General features: G+C 49.5%; 1 protein-coding gene across 2 annotated transcripts; it reads right to left on the reverse strand.

Moving 5' to 3' along the window:
• Positions 1-4,166: 4,166 nt before the first annotated feature.
• On the reverse strand, positions 4,167-25,109 carry TMEM184A (transmembrane protein 184A). 2 transcript variants are annotated; one of them, XM_063314842.1, is made up of 10 exons: positions 25,094-25,109; positions 23,476-23,581; positions 10,786-11,046; positions 9,066-9,231; positions 8,683-8,773; positions 8,493-8,568; positions 7,944-8,035; positions 7,640-7,809; positions 6,326-6,523; positions 4,167-5,609 (listed from the first exon to the last, which is right to left on the reverse strand). In XM_063314842.1, exons 3-10 carry the CDS (start codon positions 11,035-11,037, stop codon positions 5,356-5,358), a joined length of 1,299 nt encoding a protein of 432 aa, XP_063170912.1. In that variant the 5' UTR covers positions 11,038-11,046; positions 23,476-23,581; positions 25,094-25,109; the 3' UTR covers positions 4,167-5,355. The 2 variants fall into 2 exon arrangements, with proteins under 2 accessions (XP_063170912.1, XP_063170911.1); XM_063314841.1 differs by lacking the exon at positions 25,094-25,109 and having other exon boundaries at positions 23,476-23,595.

Raw genomic sequence — 25,109 nt, forward strand, 5'->3', positions numbered from 1 at the left:
CACTTCCTGGCATGGAATGCTCTTCTGTGCCATTCAGTAGTTTAGCAGGTGCTAATATTTACTGTCAGTGCCAGATCACGTATGACTCCCAGAGAGAATGAGTAAAGTGGATGGCTGTATATCTGCACGAGGCTTACATTCATCTGAGGCCGCTTTGGTGGCTTACATTGACTCACAGGTGGAGATCGCTCGCCAGGCCTCACCTAATCCTCTTGAAGGCAGGTTAATGTCTGGTCTTTATCCTTGCTGCTTTTGACTCCCTCACAGAAGTCGAGGAAGAAAAAGAATTAGTTGCTATATAATATTTTCTCTTAAACGTCGTTTGGAATACCCTGGGGTCTCTGCAAGCTTCCTGAATTCTTAAAGCAGAGGTAGGGGTTCAATTGCACTGTCTGAGTTTCAGAACATAAATGCAAGTGGCCGGAGTGGGCATAAGGATGTGATATGCCTCCTCTCCCTCCAGGGCTGTTTGGAAGCTGAACCCTGGAAAGCAAGGGGTGAGTAAACTGTGGCTCCACAGAGATGGGATAAATGTTTAGAGGTGCCTTCCCCGACTTGGTGTCCCACAAATGTGTCTCACTACAGCTCTCGTCAGCCCTTGGTCAGCATGGCCATTATGTTCCCAGCTCCTGGTTGAAAGCTGCCACATCTGAGGAAGAAATGGGTATTGATGAAGGGAACTGATCCGTCCACCCTGAATTATAATGGTGCTCTTTCTGTGTTGGCTCAGCATTTGTTGCCCTGCAGGTGGTAGCTCTTGACTCCAGCATTGGCCTCCCCTTGCTGTGCAAGTTGAGATTTTTCCTTATCTCTGGGGTTTGATGCGCAACCCTTGGTCAAAACCAGAAGAGATCCTCCATGTTTGAGTGATGCTTCCTTGTGACTGAGAAGTCTTTCCCTACCCTGTAGTTTGAGGAGGTGGACAAGCAATAACTTATCCAGAAAGAAATTGATGGGAGATTCTCTGGCACAGCGTTTCTCAACCTTGGCAACTTGAAGATGTGTGGACTTCAACTCCCAGAATTCCCCAGCCAGCGTGGCTTGAAGTCCACGCATCTTCAAGCTGCCAAGGTTGAGAAATGCTGCGCTGGCAACTATAGACCCTGTTTGTGTCCACGGGATCTCCAACCATAGAGAGCTATGAATGCGTTTATCCCTAGAGAGTTGCGCCATCTTTCTGCTGTGGTTGGAGCCCCTCTCCTCCTCCCCCTCGGCCTGTGGCCGTGGTGGGCCGCTTGTGCTTTCCATTGACCACTCTCTTTGCCCTTCCTTCCTAGCAGCTGTCAACTCCGCAGCCTTCGTGTTGCAATCCCTGTCCATCAGGGATGGGACATGGAAGGGAAACACAATGGCTGCTCGGCTGGTGGTGGCTGGACTAACCCTTTGCTAGGGGAAAACACCTCCAAAGGAGGGAGTCATCTTTGGCTTTCAATTGCAGCCATCTCTGCTGCTTATTTGAGAACGGAGAGCAGCTTCTGTCAGGTACGCAGCATCTCCCCACCCCCACGGGCCGGTGTCCATTTCCCATGCAATCAGGCGTGAAAGGCTTAAATCAGAATTAAAAGCTGTTGATGCCATAGTCATGGCAGGTAATCCATATTGGATATCAATTTAAGGGCCACATGGAAATATTTGAGAGACATGCATATAGATACAGATATATATATATAAAAAATACATAATTATATACATTTTATCATACAGATTTTTTTTTGTAAGATATATGGTTTTTAGTGTAATATTGTTGGTTATCTTATTTAAAAATATATATATATATATCTATATACCAGTTTCAAAAAAACAGAGCAGGGCAGGCAGAACAGAAGAATCAATGCAGGCTCTCTGTGCTGAAGGAGGCATTAGTGGATGCTCAGAGTCCAAAAGTGTTTCCACACCCCACTTCCCTTTCTGGGGGCATCTGGCTGGGAAGCCTCACAACATTCCCCTTCCTGGAAGGATAGAAGGTATAAAAGGGGAGCAGAGCGCACCATCCATCACCCCAAGAAGCCAGATGGCAGATACCACCTTTTCCCCACCCTCCTCTTTTTCCTGTCTTTAGGGGCACTTCTGGGGCACATCCCGCGCGTGCAAACCACTGCCGTCTGTAACAATTGCACGTGTGTTTTTTTTAGTGCTATATTCATTCAGCCGCCACCTCTCCCCTTCCTGCTTTTTGCTGGCATCTTAATTCCCTGGGATGGTGGGGGGAATCACTACCTACTGGGAGATCCAGTGTATTGTGGCTTTTAATCAGTGTTTTTCAAGCTCGGCCGCTTGAAGACGTGTGGACTTCCACTCCCAGAATTCCCCAGCGAGCATGGCTGGCTGGGGAGTTCTGGGAGTGGAAGCCCACACATCTTCAAGGGGCCAAGTTCGAAAAGCGCTGTTTAAATGAGGCTAATGTGGTTGGGGGGTGTTGGAGGATGGCTTCCTGGTGTATCATAAGCTAGCATATCAGATGCAGACAGTGCTTGGCACTTCTCTTGTATGCTAGCTTTGTTTTGTTTTGTTTTTCCAGGCAAGAGGTTTTTTTTTTTCTTTTTTTCTTTCTTTTTATCTGTCTCCCACGGGTGATACAACTGAAAATCATTGGGTAATCAGCCTCTGGTCTCACAACACACGGGATCATCCTTGGGTATTTGAAAGCTGATTAGCTGGCTTACACAGGCCTAGAAGGATGTCTTTGTCCTGGGGGGGTGGGGGGGACCAAAAATGCACAGTGGCCTCAGCAGCCAGCAGTGACTCTTGCCTAACGGGGAGGATCGTTTCATGTTTTTATTCAGACTGTATATTTGTTTCGTTTTTTACGTTGCGAGCCGCCCAGAGTCGATTTGGAATTGGGCGGCGTCTCTGTCAGATAAACAAGGGACTGCATCTTTTTGGTGTATATAAAAAAAACAGCACTCACCTATAAAGATCAATTAAATTTGTTTTGATTTTTAAGAAAAGAGCTTTTCTTGTAATATGGATTCCTTCCCTCCCCCCCCCCCTTTTTTTTTTTAACTACATGCTTTAGAAATTCGGCATGTTTTTGTTGTTGGCAGATCCTAGTATTTCTCTCCTCGCATCATAAAATTGTACTTAAAAAAAAAATCACATGTATGGTTCCAGATCTGGGCTGCAAAGATCTCAGGGGGCAGCTGCGACTTTTATGTACCCCTTTCCTGCTATCTAGTTAGTTGCTTCTCTGGATTTTGCAGCCCAGGCCCAGAAGCTCTAATCACATGCCTATTTTACTCTGTGGTTTTTGCAACTTAAATTTCATTTCAGTATTTATTTTTGTGTTGCTTTTTTTTATTATGAAATAAATTATTGACATATCAAGTAATGTGGGTGCCTGTCTTGTGAGGCGTGTGATGTGCGTCTGTGTGCGTCCAATCTATTTTCGTTTGACACCTCCTCCCCCTTGTTAATTTATTGCTGTAAATTTTAAGCTGCAACTGTTGTGGCTTTTTGGTAACCTTTCCAATAAAGCATTTTCTGGTTTCAGATTGGATCTTGTCTGTGATCAGAGTCGTTGAGAGTTGGGCGGCAAACAAGATGATGATGATGATGATGATTTCAATGCTTTATCTAGTACAGTGTTTTTTTCCCCAACTTGGCAACTTTAAGAGGTGTGGACTTCAACCCCCAGAATTCCCCAGCCAGCATGTTTTAAGATGGGTGGGCTTCATGCCGGCTGGAGAATTCTGGGGGTTGAAGTCCACACCTCTTAAAGTTGCCCAGTTGGAAGAACACTGATCTAGTAGCATTCTACAGCTTATGACCCCCTCTGGAAGGTAATATAGAGGGAACATTTTGATAAAATTTTGCAGGTAGCAGACAGTGTCACCTTACTGTTGCCATAAAGGCCAATTAAAATAATGGTATGCTTTTAACCATATCAAATTCCCCTTGCTGGTCAGCATCAAGCCAAATGCGTGCCAGCTGCAGCATAGGGCAACTTCATTCCTGTTTCACGTTGACAGCTGTAACGATCCTCTACCACATTTCAACAGTGTGATACTTTTCTTTGTTTTCAGTTAAGTGAACTGTAGCCCCAACTATTCAGCCACGGGCCATCCCACATTCAGCCAGAGTGACTTCTGAATTTGGCTGACTTCTTCAGCCAAAACTCTAAGCAGGGTTGAATACTCTGAAAGTGATCTGCCGTTGCTAGCGCTGGGAAGAGTATTACAAATGTTTATATAATTTAAATTTTTGAAATGTACAGATTTACACTTGAGATTCATAGCAATCGCTCTGGAAGCCAGGACCCTCAAAACCGGAAGAAGTATATCAACTCAGCCGCCCCATGGTGTTCCCACCAGCAGCGGGAAACCTCTTAACATGCTTCAGCCTTTACCCCAACATTGGACTGGCTGGAAATGATGGGAAATGAAGTCCAACCCATCTGAAAGTAGCCAGTTTGGAGAGGGCTGCTTCATCCCTACGTGGACCTGCCGTATAAGTGATTGGAAGCAAACTTCACATGGAAGAATTTTAAAAGTACCACTGATTTTGCCTTGATACTCCCCTCAATTATCTGTATTTCTGCTATGGGACAGATGTGGCTTTTCAGACATTTCAAGCGCAAATGTCCTGATGGCCATGGGTTCCACTGAAGTTTTTTTTTACCAAAATAACTTTCAGCGTAACGCTACCCCTCTTTTTACAAGACAAAGTCACAGTTCCTCCGACATCCAAGATACACACTAAGAATAGAAGCTTTACAGCCTCAGTGCAACTTGGTAAAGGAATCTGGCTCTATAATTCCTCATCCTGTTTCAGCACCTTGTGGTGGAAAGGTAGGTTGGAAAGAAAAGTGCTTTTATTTCCCTGGGACGCCTTCCCAGCCCAGTGGATCAGATCCACAAAAAGAAGGATAGCAACGGGAATCCGGCTTCAGTGGGATTGAGCTGGAACAGCTGCTGAATGAGGAACGCTGTTTCCATCCAGTTTAGTCCGTTCCTACGTTCCCTTGTTCCTTCTCCGTGCCTGTAATCAGCATTTTCTCCATGCCTCGGGAACGAGAGGAGCTGCCTCCGCTGAGGAATTCTGCTGTGCTCCTCAGTCTTCCTGGCTGCCGAACATTGAGACCACCGATAAGTCTGGCAGGAACTCCTGGCTGTTCTTGCCACGACAACAAATGACAAGTGATTGTAGCCTGAAGAGTAGGCCTGGCTGTATTTGGGAAGTCACCCCTAGGTCGCGTTTTCTCCCAGTGGCCAGTTGAGAGAAGAAGAAAGAGACGGCTCTGTTGCTTCATTCACCGATGTGGTCTGATTCGGTTGGCGGCTGTTGGACGGGAGAGAGGCAAGAAGGTCTGTCCAAGATACAGAGTCCCCTTCCTCGAAGATGGAAGCTTCATCTTCGTTACAGATCATCATCCGATATGATCAGCACACTTTTCTCAATACTCCTCCTCCTCCTCCTCTTCCTCTGTGAGCTCTCCACTGGAGGGCCCGTGGGGCCATTCTGTCCGGGCCCCCCGCCTTCCGCCTCCTGCATGGATTGCTGCGTGTACTGTTGGTAGGCTGGGGAGAAATTGTGGATGGCATCTTGGACTATATCCTGGGGACTCATCGTTTCCTTCAGCCCGCTGGAAATGCTTTGCAGCGGGGCAAGACCTAGAAGCAGAAGGAAGAGACGAGAAGAATTGGCGGGCAAGGACACTTCTTCAGGGAAGCGGTTAAGAGGTCAGTTCCCTTGCACAGACCAGCCTTCAAGGAAGTTGAAGCCCAGGATAGGCTGAGGGCACCAGGGAAAAGAAGGAGAAACGTTAGGCCAGAATTTGCCTTGCCAGTTTTCAGTCTGCAAGTTTCTCTTGCTGAAGAGTCTTGTTTTTTCCTACCTTGTCCTCCGGTTTCTTGGAAATTTCAGATTTCTCTTGGGTTTGGTTTGGGCTGAACTGATTACTGGAGGTGGCACGGGTCCACCCTGAAACCTCCCTTGCTGTCCACGCTTCCCAGAATGGAAGAGCCCCACAGGAGAAACCTCCCTCTTTAACAGATGTGTAGGAAGCCGGGGGCGGGGGGCATAGGCTACTGGGGAGAGGATTTTACAGTGAAAGCAGGCTCTTCCCACCATCACCCCTTGGCCATCTTCTCACTAAAACAAGTAAGAACTTTGGACATTCTACCTTCTCTTTTGAAAGAAACTTGAAAGCCACTATTTTTAATCCAGTTGAGTGAGGATTGGAAGGGAAATAAACATGCACAATTCTTGCTCATTGGCACTAGGAAAAGGACCAAGATGCCAGCTGACGTTTCTGCTGGCTCATCTCTTCCTGTCACTGCCTACATCTTGTGTAACTGAAGGAGCACGTTCACCCAAATTAAGTTACCTGTTGCGCTTTCCTTTTTCTCTCGGTACACCTGGCAGGTGAAAGCATAACGGAGAGCAATGGAGGCAAACAGCATCTCAATACAGATGATGAAGTTCTGGTATCCTGCGGCAACAGTCCCGGCTCCCACCGTCTTCCCGTCAATGATCTGAACCTCTGGGATCACCCCACATTTCTCTAAGATTGCCAGCAGCATCCCTGCATAATAGGAATGGTCGCAAAGCATCACCAGCGGGAGGATTTGGTTCTTAAGGCTCACAAGTGGATTTCCTACAGGTCCTAGAAACATCTGAAGAAACCTGTATTCAGGTGGTCCTCTACTTACGACCATTCGTTTAATGACAGTCCAAAGTTACGACGGCCTGTATAGCACTTCTGAGAGTCCCTAAAGTCACACGCACACCCATGGTCACATGATCGCATTTCAGACACTTGGCAACCGGCTCACTTTTACGGCCAGTTGCAGCATCCCACAGTCACGTGATCGTGTTATGCGACTTTTTTGCTATTTTCTGGCAAAAAACGCCCATTGGGGAAGCTGGATTCACTTATTGACTGCTGTAAAAATGGTTGTAAAATCAGGTCCGGTCACGTGGTGACTCTACTTATGACCACAATGACTTACAATGGAAATTCCAGTCCCAACTGTGGTCGTAAGTCAAGGACTACCTGTAATTGTTCCACACCAGAATTCCTCTGAATCACAAGATCCTGCTAAGTTTTTTTCTTTTTTTTTTAATGCAAGATGTTTATTGACAAAACACACCTGCAAAAAAAAGAAAAAATCCCGCTGGGTGGAGCACTTATGCTGTCTTCTGAAATACTTTATTCTGTGCCCCCCTGCCCCCACCCAGTTTTTCTTTTCTCGAATCTGGGGGTGGGAAGGATCAGCATTCACAAAAATATGAGAGTCCTACTAGAACAAGCCAGTATTCCTGGCAAGCTCGTATTTCATTTAATATTTATTTTCCAAGGGACAAGGACTTCCCAAGTCTTTTGTTCTTGTGCCCCCGGGTGTCTTTCAAAATCTGGAGTTCTCCTGAGCCAGCCGATACCTTCTGCGTGGCTGTAAGAGAATTTGCCCTCACAACTGAAGAGCCAACTCTAGAGGGAGTTACGATGGCTTACTCTGTTTTGGTTTTGCCCTTCCTCCGAGGAACTCAGAAAAGGGGCATCGTCTTTCTCTCCCCGTGAAATAACCATACCCCAAGTACACGAAGCTGATGGAGGATGGTCGGCCCAGGGTCGTGACGCGAACATTTCGGGCCTTCAGCCCGGCATCCCCGCCCCGAGATCGGAAGCGGAGCAACTCACCCTGCCAAAAGGAGAGGAAGATGACTGCCTTGATGGTGAGAAACTTAAGGACCGGCTCAAACGGTCTCAGGAGCTCCGTGGTGGCGAAGTAGAAGAGGAAAAGGGCATAGAGGGCCAGGCTGACCGAGAAGTTGTAGATTATGGTGATATAGAGGTATCCGCTGTGGATGCTGGAGAGTAGAGCGTTCAGAGAGGCGGGAGCCCTGGTTAGGAAGCATCCCCTCTCCCAGCCTGTCCACGTTCACCCAGAGCAGGCCGGGAGCCAGGCTTTCCCCCGCTCCTCCCCGTTTCCCTCCATTCTCACTTGAAATCGCCATCGTGGTATTTCCCAAACGCTTGGAGAACGATGGTGAGGACTGCCATGACAGGCTTGACGATGCAGAACTGCAGTGTGGCCTGGAAGGAAGCAAACAAAAACCGAGGAACGGCGGAGTTGAAACCACCCGGCTTCTATGACTCTGTGGGCGCCAGGTCCGTTAACCTACCCCTCGGTTTTATGTCAAGCCTGGGACGGGCAATCTGAGATACCCCAAACGTTCCCATCTGCCTGGGCTGCTGCTAGGCGTGACGGGGGCTGGCTTCCAGCAACCACAAAGGCAACAGATTTCCCCACGCTAAGATCGCATTTTCACAGGCTGAGTGGTGGGTCAACGACTGTCTCCAATCTCCCTTTATGCCTATAAAGGCAGGAGAGATGTAAATATCTCCCACCACTGACAGAGAACGCTAACCGGCAAGATCGTGCCGGGGGGAAAAGTGCTGAAATAAGTTTGGAAGAAAAAAATAAAGACGGCGGCTTCCCTGGAAGCGAAAACGGATCATCTGTAGCTCTATTTTGTGAGATGTTCCTCACCTGCTTGCAAAACCGGAGGAACCCAATTGAGTACGACATCCCTCGGAGGCAGCAAGTCCCATAGAGGCAGCTAGACCTGAGAAAAAGCAGAGCCACAAATCACAGGCGTGGGACCTTAAGGACCCGTTGGGCGTGGAATACTCCCAACTCCAAGCAAGAGGTGGATATAAGTGAGTAATCGTCAACCTACACAATGGGTTTCCCTCGGATTTCAGCCATGATGGTGCTCTCTCCTCCAAGGTATTCAAAGCAGAGGCTCAGAAAACTGTAAATCACAAATGCTGCCCGAGAGAGAGAGAGAGAGAGTACTAAATAGGGTGGTGGAAATTGCAAGCCATTCACAAGATTTTAAATATGACTATCTTTCATCCATGCATGTCCAAGTCCTGGAGGAAAAAGGTCCTCTGCTCCTACATAGATTTCAGAGAAACACTTCTCACTTCACTGTACAGATTATGTAAAAATTTTGCCAGTTGGACTTGGGCCCGTCGGCTCAGTTTATTACAGAATGCCTCTGTACACGCCCACCTCTGGGGCACTGCGTATGGCCGTGAATGCCACCCGCCTCCTCACCTTCGTAGCAGTCCCGCACCGAGTCAAAGTAAACGTAGTACTGGTGGCTGCCAATGAGCAGGAGACTAAGCCAGGAATCGAAGGCATAAATGGGAACGATAAAGAGAATTCGGATGATGTAGCGCTGCTCGTTGGGAATGGTGTAATTCTTCAGATGCAAGAAGATCTAAGGGAAGAGGAAAAGGAGGGAAGACACGCAGCGGGATCAGATGCGGCACTTCCAGGGAGGAAAATCAACAGCGCAAATAGAGGTCTATGTAATCTAGCTAGTTTTGTTTGGATGTCTTTTTTTTTTTTTTTTTAATCCGTTCAATTGTGTCTGATTCTCGGAGACTGCCTGGACAAGTCCCTGCAGTTTTCTTGGCGGGGTTTTTCAGAAGTGGCTTGCCATTGCCTCCTTCCTAGGGCCGAGAGGGAGTGGCTGGCCCAACACTACCTGGCTGGCTTTATGCTTAAGGCAGGACTAGAACTCAGAGTCTCCCGGTTTCTAGCCCGATGCCTTAACCAGGACACCAAACTGGCTGTCTTGGATGCGACTGCCTATATTCATATCAGCCCATTTGTCCCCCCCCCACGGCCATCTTAAGAACAGCAGGAGCCAGGGGCTTGAACACACCCGCACCTGCCGGCGGGGTCTTCAGCCTGGCGTTAGAGACAGCTGTCAGGGCTCACAAGGCTGCTGGGTTCTGGCCAGCAGTGGGAAATCTGGTTTCCCTCCAAACGTGCTTGCGCCACACCACGAGTCTCAGAAGCTTCAGCCAGCATGGCTGATGGTGAAATACTAGGAGGGGCATTTCCGTAACTTCCTACGTCTAAGGGGGACACGCTTTGGCTGGAAACAGCCGGCGAACAAGCTGCCAGGAAGGATGAGAGGGTAACGCCTTGCCCGAGGTTAGAAATAACTGCTATCGTTTTTCTATAAAATACTGGAACTGAAAAGCCATAGAACGCCCCGTACTAACATGGCAAGCCTATACAGACTTACCTAGAGAGGAAACCTGTCCTGGTTTAAGCAAAGACCACGCCAAGACGAGGAGAAAGTCTCTAGTGTTTTATTTAACTGCTATAGTAGACAGAAAATCCTACCAAACTGAAGAAGCGTGGGAAAAACCCAGACAGATAAACCCCCAAAGTCAAGGCGGGTCTGATCTGTGTCTCTTTGAATGGCTGCTCAACTCCTCACTACTACGCATGCGTTTTCCCCCCTGGATCGGGGCCCCCTCCTGCTCGCCATCAGTGCTCATGACAAAACCTTGTTGAACCCCAAAGGCCAAGCTGCCTTACTTGGATTAGATACAAACCCTGTAAGATATGATGTTACCCCCTCCAGAAAAAGAAAAACCATTGCAAATAAGACTGCAACAAAACCACGAAAGCATGGGATCCCTGTTTCCAAGCCGAAAACACTTTCCCCTTGTTTTTCTAAGCAAAACTGGATAAGCATCTGCGCACATGTGTGTACACACACGCGCGCGTGCACGCACACACCCAGGAGCAGGAGTCAAATCCTGGGTGACCACTAGAAGCTACAGAGAAGTTCTACATAGGTAGCATTGTCTCTCAGTCTAGGAAGCAAGTCTCCCCATCACCTTGGCAGACGGCCACGGCCTTTGGAGATCTTTCCTGAAACCGGTGCCTTGCAGATGTGGACTACAACGTGCTCCATCTTAGCCATCGGGAAAGATGGAGTCCAACAGGCCAGGGCAACACCACCACCTACCTGGTGGAAGGTGAGGAACAGCGCCGTCCAGACAAAGAGACCCGAGATGACTTTTGCCGCGGACGTGGTCAAAAAGAGGGGCTGGGTTTCCTGGGTGTGATTCCGATCGGCCCTGAGCTGGGAGCCGTCCTCCACGATGAAGTGGCTGGAGTCCACCAGGGGAGAGAAGAAATCTAACCGCCGCAAGGTAGGCACCATGCTGGAAGTCAGGAGCTTCTCTGGGGCGGGCGAAGACTGGTTGGTGAGTCTCATGGCATTCGTCTGCCGGAGAGGAGAGAGCAAAGGTGAATTTATGAGGGAGGAGCAACACCCAAGGAGAATTGCCGCGTTGGGGGGAAAGCTCAAGGTGAGCTGCTGGATGGAAGCGGTTTCTTTATCACATCCTTGTGTGTTCTTCTTTTTCATCTCCTCCTGACCCCAGCTGAAACCGCCCTCTCCCTTCTTCAAGGAGTTTGTCGGGGCACTGCTGAATTTGCAGCCCGTGGGACAGGCCGGGGCCAAAAGAGATCGGTGCCCAGTTCCCCAGCAAGAGAGCATTTGAATCCCCATCCAACACACCAATCCTATTCAAAATAGGGGTGCTGGTGAACTTGGTCACTCTCCTGGGAGTTGCAGTTTGTTGGCTTTGGGGCGCAGAGATGGAGAGCCCTCTCGATTGCAGAAGTGACATAGTTGGAAGCTTAAAATTATCCCATCGCCCAGTAAACACGTCTGGGACAGATCTGAAGAGGCCAGGCGTCTTTGCTGTGTTAGGGCACTTTGTCTATCTCAAAAGCAGATGCAGAATTACATTCACATTTGATTGGAACGCTCCTGTTCGGACAGACTGCTGCACCGTTTTTCGTACTACGGAGGGGGTTTAAAAATACCCATCTTTAATACTCTGAACAAAACTCAGCAAATACCTATTTTACACACCGCCCGCTGTAGCTGCCAACAGTGCAGCTGCTTTTAAAGAACCACAGACAAGGGCTACTTTCTGGAATCTTAATCCGAAGCCTTGTGTAGCCTTGATAGTTACCCTAATGGTACACCCTTCATACCTAAATAAAGTCACATGTTGCTCAGAAGTTTAGTCATTGCTGTTATATTTCCCAGCTGCTGAGGTTAAAAGAAGAAAGAGGAAAAACTCCTGTTCCTTTGAGTTTCGATAGAATAGCAACGACCGTTTCTTTCTTTGGCTTGAGAGATGCCACAAAGACCACCCAATGGATATGGGAGCTACTTGAACAAATGCCTTTCAGCTTTGCCCCTCTTGTTTGTTTGTTTATTTTATTATTATTATTTTTTTATCCTGACTTTATTATTTTTATAAAGAACTCAAGGCAGGGAACATACCTATTACTCCTTCCTCCTCCTATTTTCCCCACAACAACCACCCTGTGAGGTGAGTTGGGCTAAGAGAGAGGGACTGGCCCAGGGTCACCCAGCTGGCTTTCGTGCCTGAGGCGGGACTAGAACTCACAGTCTCCTGGTTTCTAGCCCGGCGCCTTAACCACTAGACCAAACTGGGCTTCTTTTGCAAACTCCACGCTAAGCAAGATTAAGCAAAGTGTCCAGGATTCCAGGACCAAAGAGGGTTGCGGAGTTCCTGTGCTGTACATTTTTAATAGTCTGGACGTCTCTTTCCTAGCATCAAACTAATAATATACTTGTATTTTTAGGGAGCGTGTCCAGAGAGTCCCTTGGATGATCAACTTTCCATCTTTAGCTGTTCATCCCTTACATTTATCCCCATCTTCTATTCTGGGAATTAAAACACACACGCACACATGATTTTTCCAAGGAGGGCATTCATTACAAGAATAACTTAATGATGGATGAGCAACGAATGATAAAGAACAGCTGCTCTGTTTTGGTTTTGCTTAGTTCAGGTGCCGTAAATTCTGCTCCCAAATTTGCTTGCCGAGGACAACCCATCAGTCCCTATATAGGCATTCTGTATATCTTGATAAATCTTTTCACAAGCGGCTTAGGGTTACCACACCATCTGCCTTTTTCAGCCCAAACGGCCCCTGGATGTCATTCCTTTCTCACAACAACCCTAATTTTTCTGAACCCTTCCTCTGTCCCTGTCCCTACAGCTCGTGTCAGGAAAGCATTGGAATAGAATTACGTTTTATAGCGATTCTGTAAGAAAAGCGACTGGATCGCTTGAGTTTCAAGGCTACAATCTTGCCGCTGTTTGGGAAAAGTGCCATCATTCCCCAAAGGCTTGGTTTGATGGTTCCACAATCAAGACTTTCCCCACCACTAGGATCTGATGGTTGCACTATAAATCTGGAAAGATTCACAGGACTAAAACGATAGCTTTGAAGAGGATGACACACCTGTCTTTAGAGAGACAGGCACTAAGAGGTATTCACTTTGAAGACCTGTCCCTGTTTCCCTCTCATTGCAGGGATGGCAGTGGCTTTATGAAAAGACCAGCCAGTACAGCTGCTTAAAAGAGCTGCCCCATTTTAAGTACTTCTATTAAAAATAATTAAATTTTCAACAAAGAGGCAAACGGGCAACTTTTTAATTAAAAAGTTGCCCATTTCCCTACAGCCTAAGAATAATGAACAGATCAAGCTGTGATTAGCCCATTACAGTGTATCTGTAATTAAGAAATGCTTTAGTTAAGATTAATTTATTCATGATAGAGTCCGAGAGATGGAAGGGGCCCCACTCTCTCCTCAGGGCAGGAAACAATTAAGGCATCCTGCCCAGCGCCTGTCTGAACACATCCAATGAAGGGGAACCCGCCCATGTCTGAATAAGGGGCTATTTAACCTGGTTATATCACCGCTACCCAAATCTCTCCATAGTAGTAGTTTTTAATTTAATTTCCAACTCATCTAAGTTGGCTTCAGTGCTAGTGGCGTACCATCCTAGAAAAACACCGTTTCAACAGACGAAAGCAACCGCTTATTTTAAAGGAGAGGACCATCATCTCTGGGCCAGCTAAAATATCCACCACCTCCCTATCTTTCTACCTTATCTGCTGCTGTTTGCTGTTGCCAATTCACCCATATTCCGTTGCCCATCCAGCGGATCCGGGCTTCCAGAGCGAAGGGCAAGTTGAAAAACTGCCACTCTCTTGAGCTTTCCAGACACATGGTCTTTGTTATGAATGCATGACATTCATCCATGCCCTTTTCAGCTCCTGGGGTTGGCCTCACCCCAGGGCAAGACACATGCTTACTCACCCCCATGCGGTATGTGGCGCAGGCGTTTCAGTTGTAGTACGCTTACAAATACATGGGAGCCTAAAAATACATCTCTCCCTGCCCCTGGGAGGAGAGCAGAGGGTGGAGGAATTCGTTGATCCAATGAGCAACTCCAACTGATGGCTGAGTGGTGAGTTGGTTGGTTGAGCACCCCAGCCATAAGCTCTGAGCTTAACCCCGGAAACCATGGCATTGCAGGACGGGCGGTGCAGCTCAGAAGAAGTTCAGATTCTCCAGGCATCAGCTGACCACCACGGCCCTCCCCAGGACCATGTGTCCTGTTCAGTCAGCGCTTGTTCTCCTGTGGCCACTGGGGAGCTGGCCAAGGAAGCAGCCTTGGGGCCAGGTACTCCCTGGCACTATGCACAACATAAACATTAACCAGCCTGCAGGAGAACATCATGCTAGTAGCCAGGGAAAGGAAGTAGCAAGGGAGGGCACGTCCCTCTTCCTTGTTTGCTGTTCAGCTGAGCCTCATCACGACACCAAGTAGTCCTACCGGCTGGGAGAGAGCCGAAAGCCACTTTAAAGAAATAATAACCCAAAGAGACTATATAGGTGAAGAAGTGGACAGCAAATGACGAAAGCTTCCACGTTACTAGTCTTTCGGGCACCAGAAGATTCTCTGCCTTTTCTGCTCTTAAAAAGGCTTCTTGGCTTCCCCCTGAAGACCCAGGTTGAGGAAGCAGCGTTCTTTTACTGGGGTAGCAGCAGGTTCTAAGATAGCCCAAATAAATCAAGTTGGATAAAAAGAATTACCCTTTGGCTGGGGAAAATTTGAGTTGTTCTTTTAACATGTAAACTGTCTCTAAGGCAGCGTTTCTCAACCATGGCCATTTGAAGACGTGTGGACTTCAACTCCCAGAATTCCCCAGCCAGCCATGCTGGCTGGGGAATTCTGGGAGTTGAAGTCCACGTGTCTTCAAGCGGCTGAGTTTGAGAAACCCTGCTCTGGGGATATATTTGGAAGAAAGAAGGGTTAAGCAAGGTTCAGAGCCTATGCCAAAATAAGCTCTTGTCATGACCTCGTTGCAAGGCACAAAGAGCCTCACAACGTGGATCATGATCATTAAGGAAAAGGGGGAAGAAGATAATCCAATCAGGGATTAAAACAAGCACCCAAAGACACCCACACCCATGATCCCATCAACACCTGAAAAGAGGGACGTCAGAGGGGTGAAGATAAGGAGCACATGGTGCCCCGGAGAACTCAACCGTTGCAGGAAGACAAAGAGGACACCGGGGAAAACGCCCACGCAGCCATCAAGGATCCCATCAAGAGGGATCGGGGCATTGAGGGGTGGGGAAGCCCGGGGCAATACAGGAGGGTATAAAAGGGGCACCCCCACACTACCTACCCCGTTCCCGTTTTTCGATCTGTCAGCTATCATTCCAATAAACCAGAAATCCTTAATACCCATTAAGTGAGTCTGTGTCTTATTGCGAAGAGAGGCTGGCCCTGACATAAAAACGGGAACCGCAAAAAATTTTTTTCCACCTGGTACCTATCCAACACGTTTGTGAGGGACCCAGCCAGGCATGGAGAACCAGGAACCGAGGACGCGCAACCCTTCGGCGCCCGGCGACGAAGCCCCGCTCTCGCAGGGCGGGATGCAGCTGAGGTCCGGGCGATGCAACGCCCCGGTAAGTATGGGACCCAGCTGGGGGGAAGCAGCGGGGGAGGGACCCACCCCGGCGCCCCGGAGCCCGCGAGGCACCGGGGGCGAGACGAGGGGACCCTCTCCAAGCCCACAGGCAACCCCGGAGGAAGCGCGAGACGAACCGCCACCCTGGGCGCTCGAAGGCGAGGGCGCGCCTGGCACCGCGGCGGGATCGAGGGACGATCCGTCCTCTACCACGGCCAACGGCGAGGGCGAGCGGAGCGGCGAAAACCTCGGCGGGAAGCCGGGGACGGCGGAGAGGCTCGACGCGTTGGAGGAAGGGATGCAGGCGGTGCGGCAGATGCTCCAACAGCTGACGGCGGCACAGGGACTCTGCGACGGAGGCGGCGCAGAGGCACCCCCGGTCGAAAGGAGGCAGGGCGAGCGGGGCGGCGGTGACGGCGGAACCCGACCCAAGGAGCCCAACCGACGACCTGAGGCGCACCGGGAGGCGAGACGGGGCGGAGACCCAGCGGACGGCGGCGACCACGGCGGGACCCGACCCCAGGAGGCCACCCAACGAGCGGAGGCGCGCCCGGACGTGAGACGGCGGGACAACCTCGGCGGCGGCGGCGTCCGGCCCCAGGAGCCCACCCCACGACGGGAGATGCGCCAGGCTGAGAGGCGGAGGGACGACCCGGCGGGCGGCGACGGCGACGGCGGAGCCTGGATCCAGGAGCCCGACCGAGGGAGAACACCCCGCCCTCCCCCCCGAGCGATGGGACGACGACCTTGCGAGGAGCCCCAGAGAGAGGCACCAATGCCGCAAGAGAACCGGAGACACCCCGACCCGCAGCAGCTCCTGCAGAGCCCGAGGCACGACGCAGAGGGGGCCAGGAGCCAGACCAGGACACCCGCCAAAGACTTTGGCATAAAGTTCGATGGGGACCCCTCGAAACTCTCCTTCTTTTTGACTAACGCGAGGTACTACCTCGAAGAATGGGGTCCCTGCTTCAGAACTGAGCGGGGCAAAATCAATGCCCTGGCCATAAAATTAAAAGGACGGGCCGCCGATTGGTACGTCCAATTGTGCCAATCAGGCGCCCGGGCGCTGCAGGACAGCACTGAATTCCTGCAGGCACTAGAAAGGCACTTCAGGGACCCCCTGGAGCAAGAAAAGGCAAAAAGGGCGCTAGAGACACTTAAACAAAGCCCGCGCTCCGTGGCTGAGTATGCCATGGAGTTCCAAGCCCTAGCCGGAAAAGTGGACACTTGGTCTCAATCGACACTGATTGAGAAGTTCAAACATGGACTCAACTTAAATGTCCTCCGGTGGGCACTTGGCCGCGACAACCCCAGCTCCCTCACGGGGTGGATCCAGCTGGCAGCGGAAGCGGAGAACGCCCACGACACGTTCCTCCACGCAAGGAGGGAAACGCAACAGATGGAGACAGTGAGACCCCCACGCACCAACGCAAGGCAGGTGAGGGCGAGACCCCAACCTTGGAAGGAGGAACGGGACAGACGCTTCGCAAAAGGGCAATGCTTCACGTGCGGCAGGGAAGATCACAAAGCAGCCGCATGCCCCAAAACGACGCCCAGAGAGAGCCCAAGGAGGGCACAAACAGCACCAACCCCAGCGCCAAGAAAGCGACCAGCAGCAAAGGGGGAGTACCGACGCAGACACGGCCCCTACAGTTCAGAGGAGGAGGAAAGCAACCCCGATGAGGCGGCGGGAAACGACAACCACCTGGCCTAAGGGGCGCCGAAGGACAGGTGGAGGACACTGACAGGCGCTTCGACAAAGGGGTGAGTGAGGAATGCCCCACCCTCTACGTCCGTGTCACCCTCACCCATAGAAATAAAACCGAAAAGGTCTGGGCACTCATTGATTCGGGTTGCTCCAAAAGCCTCATGCACCCTGACCTGGCAGCCGCACTCGACCTCCGCTGCTATCCACTTCAGCACCACCTGGTGTTCTCGCAGCTCGATGGATCTGCAGCGGGAGGGGGCCCGGTCACCCAATACACCGGAGAAACCGCGCTACGGCTCGGCAGCCACGAGGAAAAATTGGCTTTCATCGTGGCACCGGTGGGGCAACCCCGACTCATACTGGGGATCCCATGGCTCGTGCAGCAAAACCCAGTCATCAACTGGAGAACCAGAGAGATTAAGTTTGCTGACGGGCGTTACCAAGCACCTTCAGGGAACAGGGTTCCCCGAGCAGCCATGGGGGGGGCGACGACGACTGTGGAACACAGAGAGACAGCACTGCCAGAGGGACTGCCGACCAAATACGGGGATTTCGCCGACGTTTTCGGTGAGAAAGAGGCGGACAAACTCCCCCCCCACAGAAAGACGGACTGCACCATTGAACTGGTCCCGGGGGTACCCCTACCAAAACCAAAAATATATGCTATGACCCAGCGAGAGCTAGCTGCATTAAGGGACTTCATAGACAAAAACCTGGCGAGAGGTTTTATCGAGCCAGCAAACTCTCCAGTGGGAGCGCCAGTCCTCTTTCGCGAGAAAAAGGACGGGGCATTGCGGCTCTGTACAGACTACCGCGGATTAAACGCAGCAAGCATTTCAAATAAATACCCCTTACCCTTAATAAAGGACATTTTGTCCCACTTGGTAAAGGGTAAGGTATTCTCCAAACTGGACATAAGGGAAGCCTATTACCGCATACGGATACGGGAGGGGGATGAGTGGAAGACTGCTTTCAATTGCCCATTGGGGGCGTTTCAATATAAAGTACTCCCATTCGGATTGGCAGGAGCACCGGGGGTATTCATGCAGTTAATTAATGAGGTCCTGCGTGACCACCTTTTTAAGGGGGTTTTGGTTTACCTGGATGATGTATTGATCTACACAGAAACAGAACGTGAGCACGAACGCTTGGTAAAAGACGTGCTCAAGAAACTTCGCAAGGCAGAGCTGTTTGTAAAGCTCTCCAAGTGCGAGTTTCACAAAAAACAAATTGACTACCTAGGGTATAGGATTTCTGCTAAAGGGATAGAAATGGACCCCAGCAAGGTCCAAGCCATCCTGGCGTGGGAACGCCCACGCACGAGGAGACAGCTGCAAAGCCTCCTGGGATTCACTAATTTCTACAGAGGGTTCACGCCCAGGCTGGCAGAGACTATATTGCCCCTAACTAACCTGCTAAAGACTAAGGGCTTGGGGGACACGCGCAAATCGAGGAACCCGGGGGCGCTACTGAATTGGACAGCTGACTGTCAAACGGCTTTCGAGAGACTGAAAACCCTCTTCACAGCTGAGCCAGTGTTACAACACCCCGACCCCACCAAGCCTTTTGTGGTGCAGGCAGATGCCTCCGACTTTTCCATCGGAGCCATCCTGCTCCAAAAGGACTCCGACAACCACCTAAAGCCCTGCGCCTACCTTTCCCGCAAATTCTCCGAAACGGAGCGGAGATGGCACGTATGGGAAAAGGAGGCGTTTGCAGTGAAGACAGCCTTGGAAACGTGGCGACACCTGCTGGAGGGGGCCTCCTGCCCCTTCGAGGTCTGGACGGACCACAAGAACCTGGAGGCACTCAGCACACCAAAACGACTCAGCCCGAAGCAGGTGCGATGGGCTCAGTTTTTCAGCCGGTTCAATTTCACGCTGAAATTCATACCGGGCAAGAAAAACTTCTTGGCAGACGCCCTTTCCCGACGGCCACAGGACGACACGCAAGCCTCCGACATCGTAGGAACAGTATGGACCGAGAAACAGCTCGGCTGCCCAGCTGTCACGCGGAGCCAGACAAGGAATCAGCGCACGCCAGCACGAACGGCGGGGAGCGAGCGGAGCCGACGCTCAATTTCACCGAACTGGCAACAAAGACTCACACAAGCACTACAGCAAGATACATGGTTGCAGAATAACCAACAACATGTATCTTTCAAAGACAACATCGCCTGGAAAGAGAAAGCCTTGTACGTGCCCGAATCACTGCGGGGGGAAATCTTACACAGAGCGCACGATGACAAATCTGCAGGGCATTTTGGGTTTGTAAAAACCCTCCACCTAACGAGGAGGCAATTTTGGTGGCCAAACCTCAGAAAGGACGTAAAAGACTACGTAGGCAACTGCCCCATATGTGCCACCACCAAACGTAAAGGAGGGAAACCCCACGGGCTGCTACAGGCGGTAGCCAGCCCCTCCCGGCCATGGGAAGAAATTTCCATGGATTTCATTGTGGACCTCCCACCCAGCCAAAGAAAAACTGTGATATGGGTGGTAAAAGACTATTTCTCGAAACAAGCACACTTCATCCCGTGCGCAACCATCCCCTCCGCACAGCAGCTGGCACGTTTATTCCTAACACACATATACAGGATCCACGGCGCCCCCTACAGGTTGGTGACCGACAGAGGAACACAATTCACGTCAAAGTTTTGGCGGGAATTTTTAAAACTAATCGGAACCAAGCAAGCACTGTCCACTGCGTGGCATCCAAACACAGACGGATCAACAGAGATCCTAAACTCAACACTTGAACAGTTCCTGAGGGCATTCATAAATTATCAACAGGACAACTGGGTAGACCTACTACCTTTTGCAGAGGTGGCCTATAATAACGCGGTACACCAGAGCACTGGCCACACCCCTTTTAAGGTGGTCTATGGAAGGGACTTTGTACCGATACCAGAATTGCCGCAACCTGAAACCCTGCCCTGCTCACCAGACGATTGGGCGGCACAGCTGGCAACAACCTGGCCTATCATTCAAACGGCCCTAGCAGACGCACAAACAACGTACAAAAAATATGCGGACAACCACAGGGCGGAGGCACCGAACTACAAAGTGGGAGATAGGGTCTACCTCTCCACTAAGTTCATAAAGACCTCGCAACCCTCGAAGAAATTGGCACCGAAATTCATCGGACCTTTTAAAATCATACAGGTAATCAACCCAGTTACGTTCAAATTGGAACTGCCTTACAATTTGAGACGGGTCCACCCAGTGTTTCACTGTGCACTACTGAAACCAACGAGCACATCCAAATGGCATACGGAAGAACCTCCACCCCCACCCATAATGATAGACAACCAACAACATTTTGAAGTAAAAGAAATACTGGACTCAAGAAAGCAAAGAGGAACACTCCAATACCTCGTGAGATGGAAACATTTCTCACACCCAGAGTGGGTCCAGGCACGACACGTCATGGCTAGACAACTAACAAGACAGTTCCATGAGGCATACCCAGAGAAACCAGCACCATAGAACATCTTTGGGGGGGCAGCATGTCATGACCTCGTTGCAAGGCACAAAGAGCCTCACAACGTGGATCATGATCATTAAGGAAAAGGGGGAAGAAGATAATCCAATCAGGGATTAAAACAAGCACCCAAAGACACCCACACCCATGATCCCATCAACACCTGAAAAGAGGGACGTCAGAGGGGTGAAGATAAGGAGCACATGGTGCCCCGGAGAACTCAACCGTTGCAGGAAGACAAAGAGGACACCGGGGAAAACGCCCACGCAGCCATCAAGGATCCCATCAAGAGGGATCGGGGCATTGAGGGGTGGGGAAGCCCGGGGCAATACAGGAGGGTATAAAAGGGGCACCCCCACACTACCTACCCCGTTCCCGTTTTTCGATCTGTCAGCTATCATTCCAATAAACCAGAAATCCTTAATACCCATTAAGTGAGTCTGTGTCTTATTGCGAAGAGAGGCTGGCCCTGACAGCTCTACACACTACTTCAGTGTTTCTTTCTAGGCACAATCTAAAACGTACCTAGACGTGCCTCTCTTTCAAGATGGTTTTGCAAAGGGGAACCCAGAAATTAAACGTTGGGCCTTCTGAAAGGTAACACAACTGATGGATGAGTTGGGATTTGGGCCAATGCATGAATTACTTCTGAACTGGATCTAAACTATGACGATTATTATTATTGTTATTAAAACTTGTACGCCACCCAACTCTGGGCAGTTTGGGAAGCCAATAGTTCTCCAATGGCATAGTTCAGAGAAAGAATCACTGAATCCAGATTAAAGACTTAGTTATTAGCATTTTTCCAGTTCTGCACTATTAAGAGGAATGTGTAACAAACGGGAGGTCCTGCCCTCGTTCAATACTGTAGGTACCTGAGTTTTTGTTAAAGGGGCCTATTGTTGGTGGATACGCATCAATGTGACATACTGAGGATTAATTTAGGCAAACTGCAGGTAAGGTACATAAAACAGATTTTAGAGAGGGCTGTACCAGTTCAGATTCCAAAGGTCAGAGACCACATGACTGCTTTCAATTTATTCAGTACATACTACTGATTAAAAAAAAAAAGACATGAGATAAGACTCCTGGCTTTGCCTTCTTTTCATAGACTAGTTGTAACCTATGAATTGGGAAAATGAAGTTGTGTTTGTGCATCCCACAACTTCATAATATGGCTTGCTGGATTGGTTTTGGCCTGGTGCATTGTCTGAATCCAGCCATTGTGCTGCTCACTCAGTACTAATAACTCAGCTGGTTGTAGAACCCAGCGAAGGATTGCATTCCTCTAGCAGCTGCTGCTACCTTTTTATTTATTTATTAGGTTTTACAGAAATCTTACTTGCACGCAGACACATACCCTACTTTCTCTACAGAATTACATAATTGTGCTTTTTTTCAAAACAGCAGAGGGAGGGAACCTTGTGGGTGTCAATAAGAGCCAACTCCGCTTTCCTCCATTGTTCAAGCTGTGGCCCAGGCATTTCTCCACGGGTCTGTATCTTCAGATCTACCTTTTGCAACTTTCCTCATCACATTTCATTCCTGGCTAGTTCAGGGCCCGCCTCTCCGAAAAACAGATACCTTGGGTCCTCCAGAAATGCAAAAAGCAACTTAACAGGACAATGCAAGATGCACTCCAAAGATCAGAATCTGGCCGGGCACAAAGACGGTAAAAACTACAGCAGAACCCAAAGACACTTTTCTGGAAATAAACATAAGGTGATGGGTGCCCTTCCCCAGTAAACACGTGCGTGCAAGGGTGTGTTGTTCAGTTGCCCGATTTCCATCTGTCACCATCCATGGCATCTAGGATTCTGCCTGCAGAAAGTGTTTCTCAACCCTGGGAGCTTTAAGATGGGTGGACTTCAACTCCCAGAATTCTCCAGCCAGCATGGCTGGCTGGAGAATTCTGGGAGTTGAAGTCCACCCATCTTAAAGCTCCCAAGGTTGAGAAACCCTGCTGTAGACTGTATGCTATTCTAGCAGCAAAAGTAGACATCCCACCTGTGCCAAGCAAGCTGGAGCCAGGAGAGGGATTTGGGAGGGGCGTGTGTCACTCACCCTGGCTCTCGTGGGCACACCAAACCTGTTGCGTTGCTTTTAAGCAGCAAAGAACCAGCCATCCCCGTCATTCCTTGGAAGCAAGCAGCCACTCCTCACCTACCGTCACCTGGATTCTTCCTACATGAGCAAAGCAGGTGGGGCTGAACTCCACCCCAGGCGCCTGTTTATTCTGAGCCAAAATGGGACGAGCTTAATCAGCCTCTGGCCAGACAGGCTAGCTCGGCTAAGCGACTTGCTCCTTTACAGCCCAGCAGGGACTCAGTTTTCCGGGCTCCTTGCTTAATCAGCAGAGATAATCCTGTCCTGTCGGGGCTGACCTTGGACCATCCAAAAGCAAACTCCTGGAGGGGGTGGGGTGGGGAAGGACTGACCTCTCTGAGCCCCTAACCTGGATTCCTGTAGGCTGACATAAAAAGCCTCTTTCGAGTTGGGCTCAAAGCTGTCCTGTGGTTTTTTTGGAACCAAGAGGGGTGCAATATGGTTTGCACTGGCTGTTTCTAGGAATTTTTATCTCCCATTCTAGATTTCCCAGAGCTCTCCAGTTCAAGTACTAACTCAACCCAATCTTTCATACCTTCTAAGATCAGACAGCTGCCTGCGAAGCCCCGGATTTCAGCAGCCTTCCTCTGAAATTGCACATCTACTTTTAGGATTCTTTTGCTGGGTTTCAAACGACCTTCCTGAAGCAGATGTGTGTGAAAAAAGCTGTATTGAAATCGTTAGGTTCACAGTTTGAATCAACCTCATTAGGACTGCAACGCCCAAACCTTTTGGGCTAAAATTAAAAATATTTCTGTTCTTATCTTAACACAGAGAATCTCACCGGCCAGGAGACTTTGCAGCATGATCCCCAACATGTTTACACAGAAGCAACTGCTATCAGTTCCCACTGGGCTTACTTTCAGGTAAAAACATTCAGTACAGCCTAAGGCACATGCAATTTTCTCCCAGATTTAAGTCCCCAAACCACGGAACTTCAAAACAGTTTATGCCTCTTTTTTTTTTTTCCATTTGGACAGTATCAGAATTAAATGAAATCTACAGGAATGCAAAGACAGACGGACATCATTTAGTCTAAATATTTGCTCTGTGTCCAGAGTACACCTAATCAGATTTCTGAATCCAGAATACTGGGATTCAGCGTAACGCCATAACCCTCAGGATTGGTTTGGGACACATCTTATTGAACTCAGTGGAATTTACTTCGTGAAGTGTATTGTGTGAATGTGGCCTGTGGGATTATTTTATCTTTCAGGGTGGCATGCTACTGGGTTAATTCAGTAGGCCATGCTTTAGTGGCAAGTTGTGAAAACGTGCCCAGCGAGGGTCCTTAATGGCACATTTTTACGCACATCTACATGATACGGACGCGGTGGCGCTGCGGGTTAAACCGCTGAGCTGTCGATCGGAAGGTCGGCGGTTCGAAACCGCGCGGCGGGGTGAGCTCCCGTTGCTCGTCCCAGCTTCTGCGCACCAAGCAGTTCGAAAACATGCAAATGTGAGTAGATTAATTGGTACCGCTTCGGCGGGAAGGTAACGGCGTTCCGTGAGTCATACTGGCCACATGACCCGGAAGTGTCTATGACAACGCCGGCTCCAAGGCTTTGAAACGGAGATGAGCACCGCCCCCTAGAGTCGGACACGACTGGACTTTACGTCAAGGGAAACCTTTACCTTTTTACATGATACAGTTTATTGACTTAAAATGGGATGCGAAGCCAGTCCACAGTATTTTGCAGCCCACGATTTAACTTCGCAACCCTTTGTGACTTGGTCAGCCAACTGTGCTAAAAACAACCATAGGTCTATATAAATAACCATATATAAATAACCATAATGTGTGAACCCAGCCTATCAACTGGATTGAGCTCAGGTGGGCATACTCTTAAGTCTGTAGTCAGTAACTTGCTTTGAATTCGGTGCAGAAGATCCAAATTCAACTCCTAGCCTTTGCAGATTATTCTGTGAGGGATAATACTCTTTCCCCCCCCAAAAGGATTGTGCTTTAGTCTAGAGGTTTCCTCTGTTCCCTAATTTAAATGCGGATGGTCTCCTTCCGTTCTCTGAGTTAAGAAGCTTCCTTTCTTTTAGTTTTCAACATCCACCCTCTTGAAATAAACCGGAGAAGCTAAAAATAAAAAGATAAAACGTTCAAACCCTGCGTTAGAAAATCGAAAGTTCAGCGTGCTTACCTCGGCACCGGAGCTG

Source organism: Candoia aspera, chromosome 14 (assembly GCF_035149785.1).
Source record: "Candoia aspera isolate rCanAsp1 chromosome 14, rCanAsp1.hap2, whole genome shotgun sequence".
Lineage (NCBI taxonomy): Eukaryota > Metazoa > Chordata > Lepidosauria > Squamata > Boidae > Candoia > Candoia aspera.